This window comes from Schistosoma haematobium, chromosome 4 (genome assembly GCF_000699445.3).
Source record: "Schistosoma haematobium chromosome 4, whole genome shotgun sequence".
Lineage (NCBI taxonomy): Eukaryota > Metazoa > Platyhelminthes > Trematoda > Strigeidida > Schistosomatidae > Schistosoma > Schistosoma haematobium.
In genome coordinates, this window is record NC_067199.1 from 103919 (window position 1) to 122959 (window position 19041).

The 19041-nt window shown below is 36.9% G+C and overlaps 1 protein-coding gene across 1 annotated transcript; it reads right to left on the reverse strand.

Annotated features, from left to right (window-relative positions):
- Window positions 1-11883: 11883 nt before the first annotated feature.
- Window positions 11884-12622, reverse strand: TMEM17 (Transmembrane protein 17). Its single transcript, XM_051219274.1, has 4 exons — window positions 12510-12622; window positions 12360-12463; window positions 12200-12313; window positions 11884-12164 (listed from the first exon to the last, which is right to left on the reverse strand). The coding sequence occupies exons 1-4, from the start codon at window positions 12607-12609 to the stop codon at window positions 11898-11900; spliced, it is 585 nt and encodes a 194-aa protein (XP_051065902.1). The 5' UTR covers window positions 12610-12622; the 3' UTR covers window positions 11884-11897.
- Between the last annotated feature and the right edge of the window lie 6419 nt (window positions 12623-19041).

The following is a 19041-nucleotide window of genomic DNA, read 5'->3' on the forward strand; positions in this document are numbered from 1 at the left end:
TGTACTTTTAAGTGGTCCATCTTTTTTGCAATGAACTGACGGCGAGACGCATGGAAACCCCGATTCCCGCATGCGCGATAAAACAGTTAATTCTTAGATGAACTATGAACGTCCAATTCAGATTTGACAATGAATACTATAGACAACTAGATGGAGTCGCCATGGGATCACCATTGGGCCGTCTACTGGCTAATATTTTCCTTGCAAAACTGGAAAATGGACCACTTAAAAGTACAATCACCCTTGCACATTGCGGAAGCCATCGCAATCCATGTTCACAAACCTGACCTTTGCATCCAAAAGAAATTCGTACAACCACTTTCTCTACCCTGGCCTTCAGTATAACATTTCCGTCAGAAGAACTATTTTTCATGCTTCTTCCATTTTTATTTTAATTTAAAAAAAAAAAAAATTTTGTAATTTTGTTTCTATCGCTTTTGAGCCTTATAACTTCTCAACATTCATCTCTTGATTCTTACGTAACTACTATCCTATTGACCATCCGGTAAAATTCTATTCCTTCTTTGTTTCTTATATTACGCAACATAGCAACTTCTTGATTACTTTGAATATTAATAATCCTCTCTCTTCCAATTACTGAATGTTAATTTAAATGTCATTATGTAATTATTATTACGTAACGTATCCACTCGATGAGTATTATATTGTTATTGTAAAACATATATATATATATATATTAGTGTAGAGCCATGATGAAAAACTAATTGAAAAGAAATTTCTTCGCTCAATATCAAGTGAATTTAAACTTCATTCCATTGCACCAGGAAGTGGTTAACAGGACTCAGTAGCTAAGTAAATAACGTGATAGACTTTGGAGCGAACCATACTAGATTTGAGTACCGGAGTAAACATCAACTCTGAGATGCAGGTACATCCAGCTGACGAGTCCCAAATAGGACGAAACGCGCGTACTGGATTCCACTGCCAGCCACTATCCATCATTGCTCATTGTGATTCCTGTTTAAAATCACTTCCGTTTTTAATTCATTATGACGATTATTCAGTGTAATATTTGTTTTATTTTGAGTATGCTATTTTATTCAGTTTAACATTGATTTATTTCAATGCGACGTTTATCAAAATGTTTGTTCAAGATATTCTTTGCATTAAATTAACGTAAACTATATCCAGTATGTCATTTGTTTAGGTGGAGTTTTGTCCTCTAGGTTGGATGGTTTTGTCGTAGAGCATTCATTGTTCTTCTGAACAAAATCACCAGCGAAAACTTCAGGTAAACTCCGACTTCTTCCGCAACCAAACCATCTAGCTCAGGAAATAAAACTCCGACTAAATATTCAACCTGAGCTACAAATCTTCTCCACCATTTCAATGTAACTTGTTATAATTCTGGGTATTTTCCATAAATATGATTTCTTTCTAATTAATAATCAGAATGGATGTGCAACCAATATATCAATGAGTGTATTTTCAACGAGAGTCTTCGTTGTATTTTGACGTTAATAGATCTTCGTTTGTACCAATCTTCCGTGATCGTACATCGCGTCGTGAGTATTACAGTAGTTACTCGTTTTGTCAAACAAAAGTAACGAGCGATGCGGATGTAACAGCGAGAACTAACACTACTACGTTTTTATTATAGAAGACTGGTAGTTAGCTTTACTACGACTTTAGACTTTCATAGATTTATTGGTTTCGGAAATTTTATTACGTGAAGAGTAACTGACATGAACGGAATACTCAAAATCATTTAAGTGTGTCTGTTGCTTATTACTAATGTTGTTGCATTTGGGACCCATTAGCGGTATTATGTAAAACAAGAACACAATTGGGGACAAACGAATGTGTTTGTACATAAAACTACAGAACATCTTAGTAAAATCTGAGAACCAAACCGTGAATACTTAATTTGCAAAACGTTCATCAATTGTCTCAAAATTGACTGTTCCCTTTACAAACGTCAATTAATCGTCTTAGACTTCACTGTTCCTTCATTTCCACAGCAATCATTCCCTGTTCTCGTTCTTTTTTCTTTGATCGTAACCTTAAACCGCCAGGCATTTCACTTATTGATGATACATACTACTTATATGTCGACATCAATAGCACACACCACGGTATCTTTAAAATACTTCTTTTTATTAATTATTTCCTAGCTGACTATGTCACCTATGAAGTTTACTTGGTCACAGAATGACTAATTCTGAGTAGAAAGTGACTCAATATTCCTAAATGAGGATTTTCTTCATCGAGTTACATATTTACTTTCCTCAATGTTAAAATCACTTGTTTGTTTCAACATTTTAACCTTGTGTTTCTTTACTCTTTCTTTACTTTTTCTCCGCCAGTATTTCCAAAGCACATACTTCGTGATTTTGCTCACCATTATTCACCACATTTCTCCTATCCTGAAGAGATCTATATTGTCAAGCTAATACCAACCTCACAGATTTGCGTAGATCAGATTCTTCCAAATATTTGATTTAGACCACCATTTTCAGTCAATCACTGTTATACTATCGAAATAAAACCAACCAGTTTATTCATCAACAACGAATCTGTTAAACAACCAATCATTATGGATTGAAAGCCGACGAATAATTTGAAAGAATGAGGATTCCTCAGCTAAGAAACTTTTCAGTGATATAATCTTTTCAAAAAGTACTGTCGTATTTATGAGTAATATTTTACTTGTAATAGTTTACAGTCGGACATACTCAAGTATTAGATATAAAAGTCTTTGAAAATGAAGTTGTTTCGCATAATTCAAGGAACTAATCAAATATTTTTGGAGATTATAGAATTTTTTACGGTTTAAATCAAGAGTTAACATTAGCTAAGCGACGATTGAAAACCTAAAAACAATAGATATACGTTTAGTTCAAGTGTGGTACTCGTTGCTAGTGACTAGCTTCAAAACGTAAATCCCAGAGTTCTAGTTAGAAGCCCTGACCAGTGGAGATAATCCTTGTTGGTTGTGAGGTAGCTACCTACTGAAGATGATCGCGCGATGTCATGCGTTGACTGAGATAAGACATTAAGACCGTTGGATCCCTGATCAGTAATTTAGAGTTTAGACATTCCCATGCGAGACAGTAGGGCCTAAATGCAATTAGTCCGTGTGCAGTCGTGGATGCATACACCTGAAAATCATCAAACTAGAACGAATCGGGAGTCCAATCCTTCCAGATTTCCAATAGTGGTTCGTGATTTTAATGAAATGCTGACTAGTATTTGCGAATTTTAGGCGACATAGCTCACAATCGGTCTTAATGGCTTACGTGTATTCATTGTTTATCTTCTTTTAAGTTGCAAGTCATGTCATTATTTCAAACATTCTTAGTCTACGACTTCGTCCAGTATTGTTTATTCTTTCATACAGTCATTACTATTGGTGTCCGTTTTACTACCGACCACGTTATTTAATGTAAAAACACTTTATCCTTAACGTAATAGAAAGCTGGATGAAATATAAATACCCTATTGTCGTGGTTATTGTGTATCATATTGAACTATCAGATTCTTACCTCACCATAATTCTCGCTGTTAGTCCTCTATTACCAAATGTTTGTGTGGAAACATACACAAAGAAAAGTAATTGAATAATGAAACAAACAGTTATGGGATACATGTCGAGATGGATTCACAATCACTTATTGTCAAATATTCCGATGAACATAAAAATTAGAAAACTATGTTCATCACTAGCAAAACAAATAGTCGGAATGGATCATACGGCTGACATCAACACAACTGACAACAAATATGGTATAAGGATGGTTGAAGTTGAATTTTTCGGTTTGTATATACATTGGCTATTCGGAATTACAAACTCCCTTTATGTGTATAGAAACAATTTTCCGAAACCTTGAATCTGACTTGGTAATCTCTGAACTATTGTACAACATAGGGTGGTGTTACAACTTCCTGTTTTTTTTTACATATTATATCAACGTTTTAAACTCCTTTATTTACCATTAGCACTATATTTATTTGGATTTTGTTTTGTAAACATCTCAATATGTATGTGTATGATTAGATTGTTCAAAATATATGGCACAGATACGTTATATTTTTCAGATCAATCCTTCTTATTGTTCTATCTAGAACTCCAGATTGTTAGAGGTGCATAACTAGAAAGATATTGAGTACACTTTTATATTTACCCTATTTCCGATTATCTTCACGTCATTATTATTTAATAAAAGAGAATTCAGTGAAGAAAATTTTCTTTTCGACGAAATCATCTACTTAAGCTGTACATTCGTATATATAGTTAGATATGGAAAATATCTGTCTATAGAAGGATAGAAAGGATTGTATCACAAAAAATGGATTCGACAATAAATAACAAATGAGGTTAACGTACTAATCAAGGGGTAAGGGAAAAACAGAATTTATGGGTCAGATAATAGTCCAGTCGACAGATATGAAGAAAAGCGAAAAACAACAAAGGTCATAATAGGTTGAAATCATGAGTCAATTGAAGCTAGACCATCATGGAAAACCTGGAAGCACTGGACGGCCGTTTCGTCCTAGTACGGGACTCCTCAGCAGTGCGCATCTACGAACCCGCCCCCACACAGCGGGGTCCGAACCCAGGACCTACTGGCTTCGCGCGCGAGCACTTAACCATTAGACCACTGAGCCGGCATCCAGCGGTGTTAATGTCTAACTTCAACCAATCCACGAAGTTGCGCCACCGAACACCATTGTCTTCAGTGAGCTGATATCTCACAACAGACATGGTTGAACTCCACTGGTGACGGCTTCTCACTAGAACTCCAGGAGGTTCTCCTGAAGTCAGTCACTAGTTAGCAGTTGATTATTATCAGAATGAGTTTTGTGGAGATTTTAGGAAATTTCACAGGTTGAAATCTAGCTTCAATTGACTCATGATTTCAACCTGTGAAATTTCCTAAAATCTCCACAAAACTCATTCTGATAAAGGTCATAATAATAAACTGAATGATAATCAAGAAAACTTGTAAAAGGTAATAATAATAAATGATTAGAGTTGAAAGTGCAAAATAGTAATTTAAAAATATTGATAATAATGAGTGCAGAAAAAAACACCTAGAAACATATTCATTAAGGGAATTAGGGCCAAGGAACGATGAGAGGTTGAACAAATCGTTTCTGCACGCAAAGTTCAGGCCTGAGTTTGTGGATTCACAATGCCTTTGCGGTGCATAAAATATTGATTCTACCCCCATCGATCCAGTTCCTTTGACTCTGTAGACTACCTTAAATGAAGAGTCCTTTGGAGCGATGTGTCCACAGTTAATCATGTGCTCCTGTATCGGACTAGTGATTGTTTTACGTTCCCCTTCTAAGAGCGAGGTCGGATAATGTTCCGAGATGCGTTTGAATAATGATCGCTTCGTGCGGCCTATGTAACTTGCCCCACATAAGCAAGTAAATTTATATATGCACATTGATGTGGCCCAAAGTGGAAGTTTTTCCTCAACACCCCCCAGAATGGTAGGTCGGTTAGAGAGAACGATTCAGAGCTTAGCTGAGTAGAATGTTTTATTCAATGATTTCGAAATCGGTTTATCTAGGATTTCAGCAGCCGTGTTTCCTTTAAATATTATTTAATAGTATTTCCATTCATATATGAATACAAATTGAGTTTCCATAGACTGTAAAGTTAAGTGTTACATATGCCTAATCTCAGTTAATCCTGATGTATCATTCTATTTAACAGAGGGTAATTACTAAAAAATAAAATAAGATTATCTATGTCAAGACATGGGACTAATAAATTAACGCAGTTTCATTGTAGTAAAATCAACGTCTTACTTACTTACTTACTCACGCCTGTTACTCCCAATGGAGCATAGACCGCTGACCAGCATTCTCCAACCCACTCTGTCCTCGGCCTTCTTTTCTAGTTCCATCCAATTCTTGTTCATTTTTCTCATGTCTATTTCCATTTCTCGGCGTAATGTGTTCTTTGGTCTTCCTCTCCTCCTTCAGCCTTGAGGATTCCATGTGAGAGCTTGTCTTGTGACGCAGTTGGGTGCTTTCCTCAATGTGTGTCCTATCCACTTCCAGCACTTCTTCCTGATTCCTTCCTCCGCTGGGATCTGGTTTGTTCTCTCCCACAGTACGTTGTTGCTAATAGTGTCCGGCCAACGGATCTGAAGTATTTTGCGTAGACAACTGTTAATAAACACCTGTATTTTCTAGATGATGGCTTCCGTAGTTCTCCAGGTTTCTGCCCCATACAGTAGAACTGTCTTGACATTTGTATTGAAAATCCTGACCTTGGTGTTGGTTGACAGTTGCTTTGAGTTCCAGATGTTCCTCAGTTGTAAATATGCTGCTCTTGCTTTGCCGATCCGCGCCTTCACATCCACATCGGATCCACCCTGTTCATCAATGATACTGCCTAAATATGTAAAGGTTTTTACATCTTCCAAATCTTCTCCGTCAATTGTGATTGGATTGGTGCATTCTGTGTTGTATCGGAGAATCCTGCTTTTCCCTTTGTGTATATTGAGACCTACTGCTGCTGAGGCTGCTGCCACATTGGTCGTCTTCTCCTGCATCTGTTGTTGCGTTTGGGATAAAAATCAACGTCTAGTGGCCATCAATTGAAAGAAATTTAGTCTGTCTAGTCATCTGTAACTCTGAATAGCTTTTTGATTAAAAGTAACTTGTAATAAAATCACTTTAGTTAATTTCGTGAATGTATGAGCCTTTTCTAATATATAGTAATGCTTAATTTAGCAAATCACTGGATAGACAATGATATATTGTTTCACTATAGAGGTGACTTCATTGTTTTGAATCAATACCTAATTATTAATTATGCACAATAATTGGATGATTATTTGGGTGGAACTAAAGTACAACTTGTCAATGTATTAAAGCTTCAGTGAAAAAAAGTCATATGAGTACGTCCAAGTCAATCATCTAATCTTTTTATTGAATGACCATAAAACATGTAGCTAATAATTGATTTCAAATGGAACTTGATGTTATGTTCATTATCTTCATACTCGATGACCGGGAATAAATGAATGAAGTAAGAACTAGAATATAAGTGTTCCTGAGTATACACCTCAGTAATTGAATTAACTAGCATATACAGTAGTAATAAATGATCGAAGTATAATAGGATTGACTGAACATCAAATCTGGGTTGCAGGGACAACCAACTGACGAGTTCAAGATAGGATGAAACGCTCAACCTCGATCCTACTGCTAGCGACCATCCATCTCCGCTCATAACGCTTGTAACTTCATGGCAATTTTAAGGCAATCCACATAGGATGCACATATGACAAAAAGAGACTGATCAGTTAGTTTTAAACAAAACTGGAAAGACCTGAACAACCATTACTAATAAAATATAAATATTCTTGAGTATATATTTAAGTGATTGAATTAATTAGCATGTACACTAGTAATAAGCAATCAAAGTATAATAGAACTGAGTGAACACAATTGGACCACAATAATAGTAGTGTTGGAATAATCCCAAATTTAGACCCTTTTGTAATTGAATTAGATTTATACCGACAAAGTCATTTAGGATCATCAGCAGTCACATTAGAACAGAAATAACGCTGGCAATAGAACAGCTAGTAATTGTATTGTAGTGAAATAAATTCAGGACTGCATTAGACTGACCTAATCCGATTTTTATTTAAATAAATTTAAACTGTCCAGAGTATCAACTAGACAACGTGTATCAAGTATTTATATATTAATATAGTAGTGGAATATGATTAAAGAATATACAGATAGACAGAACTAAACAAGGGAGTATTTGGAAGATTCATGTGCAAAGCGTTGGAATATGCAGTTATGTTCATCTAACATATCTGTTTTAGATAACACAGATGTTCCAAAACTAAGTAACTTAAACAAGTAAGATATTGTACCATATTCCGTATTTTTGCGTCGTGAATGTATTAACTGTTAGAAGATCAGAGGTAATCATATTCAGCTGTATTGCTGTAGCAAATATGAGTCATTATAATGGCAATGATATCCCTTACTTACTACTTACTTAAGCCTGTTACTCCTCGTGAAGGAATATAGGCTGCTTACCAGCACTCTCCACTAAACTCTGTTCCAAGTGATCCTTTCCAGCTCTTTCCAGTTGTTATTCATCCTTTTCATATCTGCTTCTATTTCCCGACGTAATGTCTTCTTTGGACTTCCTCTTTTCCGCTTCCCTTTAGCAGTTCAAATTAGCGCTTGTCTCGTTATGCAGTTTGGTGATTTCCATAATGTATGTCTTATCCATTTCCATCATCTTTTCCTAAGTTACTCTTTAGCTGGAAGCTGGTTTGTTCCCTCCCACAGGAGGCTGTTACTGATGGTATCCGGCCAATAATGATATCCCTAATGACTATCTATCCTTCATATGAGCTGTTAATAGTATGGTGTGTTTATCTTTCATTTACCTCAGTATGAGCAGCTAAATCATTGCATAACAACCAACGTAGTATCCAGGCGACAAATAACGAAACTAAAAAAAAAACAAGCTGGTCTAGTCTAAAAAATTCTTGCCAAAAAACATATTTTTGCTGTCAAATATGTGTATATATTTCAAATTTATAATTTTTTTATTTCGCTACCAAGTCACTAAGTGTTCGATAAATTACAAAGTATCAAGCATAGTCATTTGATAGGTTTATTATATCAATTAACAAGCTATAAAATCACAAATTATTACGTAATGTCAACACTACATTAAATAATCACCGGATATAAACCTCAACTATGTAGGTGGATTTTAGGCCAAAATTAGACACTTAAATAGACCTATGACCAAATACAATGTCATGAAATTTTAATCGGTATCTAACCGAATGGAAAATATTCCTCATCTTTGAAATGATTGGTTGTAAAGTGTAAGAAAGTAAATAACGGAATTTCGTCAAATTAATACCCAAGACTCTAAAAGTTGATAAACCAATAGCCTTTTCCTTGATAATGTTGAGTAGGTACAAAAATGATGAAAAATCAAAGTTCCTGTTTATATTGCGGGAATCTATAATTTATGGACGAACCAATCAGATTTAGGATAATAGGTCTTAGATTTTGGCGTAAAATTCACTCACCCATTTGGCCAAATAGCGTCTTGGCATTTTAGCTGATGTCAGTTTGTGATGAAAAGCCGTAAATCTAACTCCTAACCCTAACCATCAACTGTGAATCCTAATCGTTATTTTCCAAACTGATTTATTACCCTCATTTAGCCCTAGTAAGTAGGCGGACACTCTAAAGATCACTTTATCGTCGCTTAGAGGTCGTCCATAAATTATAGTCTCACCAATTTGACTTGTGGATATCGGTTTGTGATTTTGCACTTTTCGTTTCCAACGCTTGGTACGTATTAATCACATTGGTTATATATTATAAGGCTTTTGATGGATATTATTTTGGTAATTTTTATTTCTTCGAAGAGACTTAACATATTTTAAATGCCGAATTTGAAGGTATGATGATACTCCAAGTAGAAAATCTGAGTTCCGTTATCTGCTTCACTGCCATTCATAGATGAGAATTCAGCTCTAAAGGATTTTAATGGATACTAAAGCTCATATTACCTTTGATCAATCGTCAAAAATGAAGTATTTAAGACATTATCAGAAATCAAATGACTTACACAAGTATATCATTATAAGGTAAATTTGGACAAAGGTAGCAATAGAATCAAGGAAGTGCATTTTGTCCAGATCAAAACTCGGCAGATGGATGCCCTTGCATCCTAGTGTTTTAAATAATGAAACAGACATATATCCTTGCCGTATAGGCTAGTGACTATCTGAACCCATTTGATCAATGGATAACTCATTGACCATTTGAAGTGAAAGCTGCTGTGTTCGAGTCCTGGCATTAGTATCAATACAGGCATCCATGCATAACCAGCTGGCAAGTCCCAGATAACACAAGAGGGATGTCATAGATTCTACTGCTAGCCAGTAGAATGACAGTGTGGTCGAGATGCACATACGTTAAAAGAGATTGATCAACCATAATAGTTAACAGCAACAACAGAAAAATAAAATCCTTTTAGAATAATAAATACAGTGCGGAACTAAATGGTGAGTGGCTGTTCTAGACTTGCAAATGTCCCTTGAAAATGATATTTTCAAGGCTAAATGTTTTCAAATAACGTACGGTATTACCATTTTATTTCATTCGTTCAAGATAATAATCTCCCTATTATCAATATCAGCATACTTTGATAAATATACCAGAAGCATGAACTCTGGTGCTAAGCACCTGTTCAGGTTTATGAGCAAAAAATTATCCTTTATAACAAATTTTTTATCTGGCTTGCATTTACAATAATCGGAAAGAAAAGAGAAATACCCAAGCTTAAGACACATAGACCTATTTAAAATGAAATTACATGGACCTATGACTGTAAAATTCCAAATAAGTTATAAAAGTTATTTAGATCATCAATTTTTTTGCATTAGAGTGATGCAGAGACGCAGTAGTGTATTCAAAATTTAGTATTCTGTTTTTTATAGCAGAACTTTTAAACCTCTGCTATGAGAAGTGATTGAAATTCTCAGATATTTCCATTTGTTTTAAGACAGATCACGAGGTGACCTTATTTCACCGTTCCTCATTTCTATTAACGGTTTGTGCACGAAAATGATTTATCTATTTTTCATTGACGATTAACCATTTCCGGCTCAATAGTCACGGTAGAATAAAATTAGGGTGGATTTCCTCTTGTCTCCGAATGATCGTCAGGTTGCACATACTATCCAAATAATTAGTATCAACATTTCCATGGAGGAACATGATCTTGACAGAAATAATAGTTGCTAGGGTTAGCACAAGCCAACTTACCTACTGTCTTTATCGTTGAAGTGATAGTGCTCGTAAAAAAATAGAGTTGAGCTACAAGCCAGCTTCAGTAATCCAATCAGTAATATGGCAAATTTGATTTCAATGAGAGTAAAGCGTTGTACATTTGTTGCAGCTACCATTCCATCCATCACACAATCTGTATGAAGTTACTGTCCAGTTGGTACAAGTTGTGATTCGGTGTGAAACCACATTACAGCACTAATAATGATAACGCATATTAGTACTATGGTCATCCACAAACACCTTGAAATGCCTCGATGATGGTCTCTTGTGTTGGACCATCGGATCTGAACAGTCAACCAACCTACGAGAATAAGCACTACTTTAATACTTCCGAATAATTAGATAACAATCCGGTAGCTGGACCTTCTGAAAACATTTATAAGGAGCAACTAAACTTTTTCCGTAATGTGTGATCAAGGAAAAGATAACTTACGAATATTCTTCGTCCTAAATTATGATATATAGATTAGGTGGATTTTCTTCTGATAATTAAAGTCTCTGACGAAAATCTGAAACTCTTTCGAAATGTTCAATTTGAAGAATCAATATAGAGAAATATTTTATCGTCTGCTGGTCCACAAATAAGATTTACATCAGAAGGTAAAATTGGCTCCTGAGAATGAACAACTTAAGGAGAAAGTGATACTTCGTAGAAATATTTTAAGAACCAGTAAACGTTGGTTGACTTTTTTTAATTATCCATAGACCGTTACTATTTGGTGTCTGTGTGAAATGACAATTTCTCTGCGCACTACCATTGTGCATTGTATTTTAATTTTAATACACTACATCCTTCAAGCACTGGTTCATTAGTAGCTACTAAGGTACGTTTCCGATAGATCTAAAAATTTCAATCTCGTGCGCTACCTTTAGCGCTGTTACTGCAGATTTTAAAAAACGGGACTTTTAGTAAATGCTTCACTTAATTGCTTGCAGTAAAGTAACTGAAAATGAGTGATGATGAAGTAATCCGCACTAATCTAGGACTTAGATACCAAAACAATGTTTATAATGAGTCTAGACTAACCAAGTAAAAAGGCGAAATTTATTATCAAAAATCACATCTGATATTCAAGAGATTTGTTCTCAAAATTTTCAATCTTACGAGAGCGTAAATGTGAATGGAACTTTAGGGCTTGCATTTGTACCATAAGTTTTAGAACAAAAAATCCAACCAAAGACTCAAAGACTACCATTATAAACTCAATTGTATGGATAGTTCTCTCAAATGATGATATAATCATATCACAGTTGAATAACATGAAAGAAATAGCTGGAAGTTGTATCAAAACAGTCAGTAACCATGATCCAGCTAGTTCAGGGACCTAAAGAAAACGTTAGAAGAATGATATAGAAATACCAGCTCCATCAAATTTCCAGCATACCCAAGGTACAGTCTAAGGCCTTCCAAAACAGAGTATAAGACGAATACGGCAGTATTAATTACTTTATAAACGGGGTCTAAGTATTCGAACTACAAAGTTATCAAGCTATTAATTAATATATTTTCAAGAATCTACCTCTATTATGAGTGTCATTAGCGTTCCGATAAACCAAAATGGGGAATAAAGCGAGTTGAAATAAAACAACATCTGTAAAGGTAAATTTGTAACATATTCGAATTCTGTATATATATTTATTAGGAATTATGTTGCAAGGATGAAAATAACCTTTGTGTCTGTTTTTAGAATAGATGCTTCCATGTGCACTTTTACTTAGGAATAAGTAATCCGCTATTGACTTTAAAGCACGTTTAGCTTTCTTTGGCATTACCCAGAATTTCGAATCTGAAGCAAACTGAGTTGCGAAGGACAATCAGTCTCAACATTCAATACACATTTCAAACATTCGAAAAAGACTTTATTATTTCTCACCCAAAGTGTTCGAATATAATCTAGACCATAGTTATTAGAAGTCAGGTTTCAAAATGTTCATTATCCAATGACCATGTTATCAGTCTTCAGTAATAAGGATAGCAGGTTATATAACCTGTGTTAATCCTGACAATTTGCCTTCCAGTGAAGGTTTAGCTTCTTCTTGGAAATATTCACTGATGGGTCTTATACCACTTGGTTCGAGTGAGGCATTCTAGTCATTGACTACTCGATGAGAAGAACGGGACCTCACTTTAAGTTTATTAGATCACGGTTTGTGAACCTTCTTGCTATAACCTCGGAGACTACTAGTGCTGGAGGGAGCAAAAAGATAAGACATATTAACACCCAAATCACAATTAAGAATACGAAATGCCAGAATAAGGTCATCTCGCGTCTACGATACGACAAGGGGAAAAGATTTCGGAGTTTTATGCTCGTAAGGAAGCTTAGAAATACACTTCACTAATATTGTTCCCGCGCGCTAAACATGTTCAAGCGGGTTATTATCCTTTATCAAACATGGGCTCCATCCCATCTAACTAATTCGTCTATGTCAGCTTTGAGATCAAAATGATCAACCTCAGTTCTTGTTGTTCTCCAGAATTTGACATCATAATGTCAACAATAATGTCGACAACCTAAGCAACAGTCGTAATTCATCAACATATAAGAAGAACAGTAGACGGCTAAGATGGTTCCTTGGGTGATAATTGTTAAGGTTATCCGAGGGAAAACTTACAGAACTATTTCTTCAATAACACAGTTGAAATAAAATGAGCACCCGAAACGAATTTCGCAACCGAGAGAATATGGTGCACTTCAAGAGGATATGACCCAACTTCAAAGTCGGGCAGATAAAAAAAAAGTGTAGAGTAGCCCATCTGAGACGTGTTTCAGATAATGCATGTAACATGGGTAACTCTGCTCTAAAGATATCTCAAGTTGCAAGAGATCTAGGAGTGTTGGTACCCTACTATCGAAAGTTGCACCTTAGCTGAGACAAAAATATCTCTCAGGCAAATATTGGACTGGTAATGTTAATAAAAATTTTTGACTAGTTCAACGGTGAAACTTCCCACTTAGTCTTAAAAAATTTTGTTCAACCACATTTAGAGCTTTGAAACAGTGTATCCGCCCTCACTTCGATAGGACAAGAACACCCTGTGGCGTAACCGACTGAGGGCCACGACGATTCAAATTCAAACCTTATGAAGAACATCTCAAATCAATTAATTTTACCCATTAGATTATAGCCGTCTTAGTGGTGAACTTCTAGTGACTTATAAAATCTAAACATTCTTGAACACCCCCTTAAATATCCACTTAGGCTCAGTCTCAACACAAACATTGAGGGTGACACCCAAAAATTAGAGGCACAACATAGCATAATGAACCATAGGCTCACCTATAGTTTACCTTGATCTGTACATTTAAATCAGATCCTATAACATCAATTCTTCACCTAATTGAAAACTAAGTACATATTTGTTGAAGGAGTCACTGCAGTCACAAAAGTCGTCAGAAAGTTTCTTGGAAAGTGGATGATGAATTTTGCCGTCCCACAAATGATCACAACCTACAACGACACTTTGTTTGAAAACCGATTATTTCAATATCACACAGAAGTCTACGGAGCGAATTTGTATATCTATTTATTTGAAAACATAAATATAGGTACAAGAGGGCACCAAATACATATGCGCCACATAAAACAATGAGAATTCGAAGATAAAAAAAGAACAATAACCAACAGATTAGTGTAAGGTAGTGTAATAATAATAATATAGGTAATAATAGAGGAAACGGAGAAGTAAAATCAGAAGAAATCTTTCAGATAAGCAAGAAACAAGCCTTTTCATACGAAGAAAGTGAAAGAAGGTTACAGCAGGATCGCCACTGACTTCTATTCTGAGCCATATCTGATAACGTCTCTAGCCGCTATGTTGCACCATCTCTCGGACCCCAACCAGGGAGTCGTGAAGGACCGACAGAAGCCAGTCCTTTGCAGCTTTCTTTCATACCACGACACCATGTCATGCACTGACCACCTCTCCGCTTCTTCCAACCAGTCCCACAGTCGGCAAATAATGCACGACGAGGAATTCTCTGGGACGACATTCATCGAACATGTCCAAGCCACTGAAGTCGGTGTTTCAAGATGGTGACACCAATTGCATTATCATCTCTGTGTCCGAACACACGATCCCGAACCTCTGCATTACTAACATGGTGTTGCCACTGGATGTCAGCGACCCTTCAGAGACGACGATGAACGAACACAGAGAGTCGTCTAACGTCCTCAACTCGGAGAGACCAGGTTTCACAAGCACAGAGCAAAACTGCTCTCACCGACGCGTTGAAGATCCGACCTTTTACAGTCAGACTAACATCACGAAGGCGCCAAAGATGGCCCAAATTGGCATGAGCCACTCTGGCTTTCACTATACGTGCATTGATCTCATCACACACGCCACCACCAGCACTTATTTAGTCACCTATATACGCGAACTTCTCGACTACTTCTATCTGCTCAATACCCAGGGTATGAGTACAGGATTAGAATCCTGCCAGTCTTGTAGAAGTAGTTTGCACTTCGAAGGTGCAAAGCACATACCATACCTACGGACACTGATTGCCAACTGATTAAGTGCGAATTGCATGGCTTGGGCATTATCGCACAGTAAGACAATATCATCCGCATACTCAAGGTCGAGAATTTTTTCTCCAGGCAACAGATCCATACGACAACTACTTACATCCATCAGAGCTGTTTCCAGAATGTCATCGATGGCAAAGTTGAAGAGGAATAGTGAGATTGAACAACTCTGTCTAACCCCACTGTTTGAATCGAACAATTCGGAGAGGTGGTTATATGCCCTCACTCTTGAGGTGGTGGAGAAGATTTGTAGCTCAGGTGGATGATTTTGACAGAGTTTTGTTCTCTAAGCTGGATGGTTTGTTAGAAGAACTTTCATCGTTCTTCTGAACGACATCATCAGCACAAACTTCAGATAAAAGTGAAGTGTTCGAATTTCTTCATATGTGTTTCACAGCTTGTTCTGTGCACCTCGATGTTGATTGGTTCTTACTGACCTTAAATTTATCATTGTTTACTTCTTTGCTTTGGTTGTGTCTCCCATTGGTTTGATTTTTGTTCCTATATTTATGCATGATTTTCCTGATTGTTTGATAAATTGGATTGATTTCAATATGTTTGTTGATTGCTGATTGACCTGAATGCCAGGCTTCTAAAAATTCTCTGGTGCTTTTGGAGTTTCCTCTGTCTATGATTTCTACGTTTTCCCGATCGAATGAGTGTCCGTAGTTATCCACGTGTATTGATATAAGTGAAGAGATATCATGGCGTTTGACTGCTAATTAGCACTGCTCGAATGGAACAATGGAGAGAGGTGGTTGTATGCCCTCACTCTGCCTGAGGTGTTTGTATATAGGGCTTTTAGGATGTTAATAAACTTCTCAGACACATCCATCTTCAATAGACAATCCCAGAGAACAGTTCTGTCGGATGGCATGGCTCGGTCTTGCAGGTGTGACCATATTTATATAACATAATTTCTTGTCCATAATAAGTGTATTGTTCTATCTCCAACCTAAATGTGTTCTTCACCATATATTGATGACTGTTATAACACGATTAATCAGTGTAGGCAATGATGTGACTTACACGTAAGATTTAATAGATCAGACAGTTACATCGTGACAAATCTACAATATTAGGTCTAGGTATATCATTAGAGCAGTACTAATATCGAAGTAGACTATAATTCAACAACCCGCTCAAATTTTCCGCTTCAATAAAGCTAACTGATTACAAACCTCATTTCGACAATTACACTGACTATTTCCAATAATTGCTAACTAGACCAAACAGTGCAAATAGCAACACACAATTATTTAGGGAACAACAAAGTACGAGCGCCAAAGAATTTACGTCCAAGCCTGAATCAAAGCCACCAGGTATGAGTCGACTAAAGTTAACTCGATACGATCAAACAAAAACCGATGTTTCAGCGTATCATTATTCCAAACAAACTAAAAATTCAATTTCTAATTATCACACAAGAAATCACTTGAACCTGTGTTGAGGTTTCCCGATCCACTATCAGCAACGGTTTTTGAAAGTCCCACTGATGAAGTCAATGGGCTAGCTTAGGTTCGTTTCAAGAGTAGTCATGAGTTTTACTACTCGCAACTTAGTTGGTCTATGAGCTCACAACCAAATGTCATTTGACAAGTATTCTCTATCTTATAGACATATGTGTACTGCTTCTACAGTTGTCGATAGAAATTCGTTATCTTGAAATATAATGGTGAACACAGATTCACAGTTAGTATAGTTTGTTCTTTAAGAATTGGACGATGTAAACAGTAGATTACTTTTTAATCCTTCTGTCTCCTTTTCTCATCCAAAAATGCATGGTAAGATAATGAAGTAATTATGGATCTCGAGTCCTCAATAACATAGAATCTCTCAACTCCAAATATTTGACAAGAATTCGAGACATTAACTAGTGGACTAACGGCTTCCTTACAACAACCCTATACTGTTTGATTAGCGTGGACCATAATTCTGACAAATTAGTTGCCGATTTACCTTAAACATGAGGGTTGATAGCATGTTGATGGTTCTTTACCAGCTCTCGACTTGATTAAAATCACAAACAGAAGCTCATATTTTGTGCCCCCCCCCACGGTCCGTCATTCAAATGGGACAGTGTCCAAGATCAGATTCAGATTATGATTCAGGTTCACATTCAGATTTGTGTAGTAAGTACGGAAGACCTACGGCCTATGTTATTCCTTTTCTATGAGTGTCTAGTCTCCTCTTGAATGAGCCATTTGAAGCTGCGGACACCACTGCTTCGGGTAACAGGTTCCAAGTATTGATGACTCGGTATGAAAACCTGTATGGCACGGGTATTCTGTTCGTTTTTGGCTTTTCTACTCGCCTGCTATGTCCTCTGAGATATCCCGATCTAGTGGGAGGAAAGAGAGAGAACAAGTCAGGTCCGAAATCATTTATCAGTATTCTGTACATCGAAATTAGATCTCCCCTTAGTCTGCGATAGGACAGAGTAAAGAGGTCCAGCTTTTCAAGCCTCTATTTGTATGATAAACCCCGGAGTTCCGGAATCGCATGGGTAGCTGCCCTATGTACTTTTTGTAGTATGTCCGACTCACCTTTTAAACAGGGTCTTGCAGCCTGAACGCAGCTCTCTAGATTAGTTCTCACTAAGGATGTGTATACTGTGGTGAACATGGTAGTATCTAACTTAGTGAATGTCCTTTTTAAAACCCAGAGGGTTCGAAACCTCAGGATATCCGCAGGTGGATGCGTAACAGAAAGCAGTTTTGTAAGCGAAACTGTGAAAAGACCGGATAAGGTCTCACACTTTCATATGAAAACTGCTTTTTAGTGCTTTTTTTAAAAGGTCCTAGGCTCTTGCAAGCATCTATAACATAATTTGCTTCAACACCGTCATGAAAAACTCATGCAAACGTCCGGGATGCCGTTTTGCTGTCACAACTGGCATGCAGTGCGACAACTGCAAAGGTTGGTTCCACGAAGCATGCACAGATCTGACAGCAACTGCTTACAACAGACTCAGCAAGTCAGAGCAAAAGTGGGTGTGTGTCACGTGCAACACAGACTCCGTAGTCTTGCTGAGTAACATCATTGTCCTACTGACAAGTCTTCGGAACAAGTTGTCAGTTAACTTGGAATACGATAGTAAAAAAACTGATATACAAACAAGGGAGTGCAACGGACTCAAAAACAGGGATATCGATAGGTATTCCATCGATGGAGCATCCATCCACACTAACGACGACGTGTCGAGGCTCAGTACACATCCTGATTCTAGGGGACTTTAATCTCCCTAGAGTCAACTTCGCGGAACACACGTACACTGGAGGCGACAACTCAATTGAGGCTCGGTTCTTCAACCTCATCGATGACTTGGGCTTATATGAAAATGTGAGGTCGGCAACTCGTTGGAGAAACAGTCCGACACCATCGCGCTTAGACTGTGTGTTCACTAACGAAGAATTCCTAGTCGACAACCTCTCAATCCTGGCTCCTCTGGGAAAAAGCGATCATGCCGTCATAGCCTTCAGTTTTGTCATCAAAACTAAGCTAAGGTATCCCAACAATAATTTGCGTTGGAATTTTAAACGGCTGAATGTCCCAGCTCTACATGACTATCTACAACAGGTGGTTTGGGATGTTCACCCTCAAATCGATGTGGATGGTCATTGGGACTTCTTACTGCACACGCTCTTATGTGCTACAGACCATTCAGTT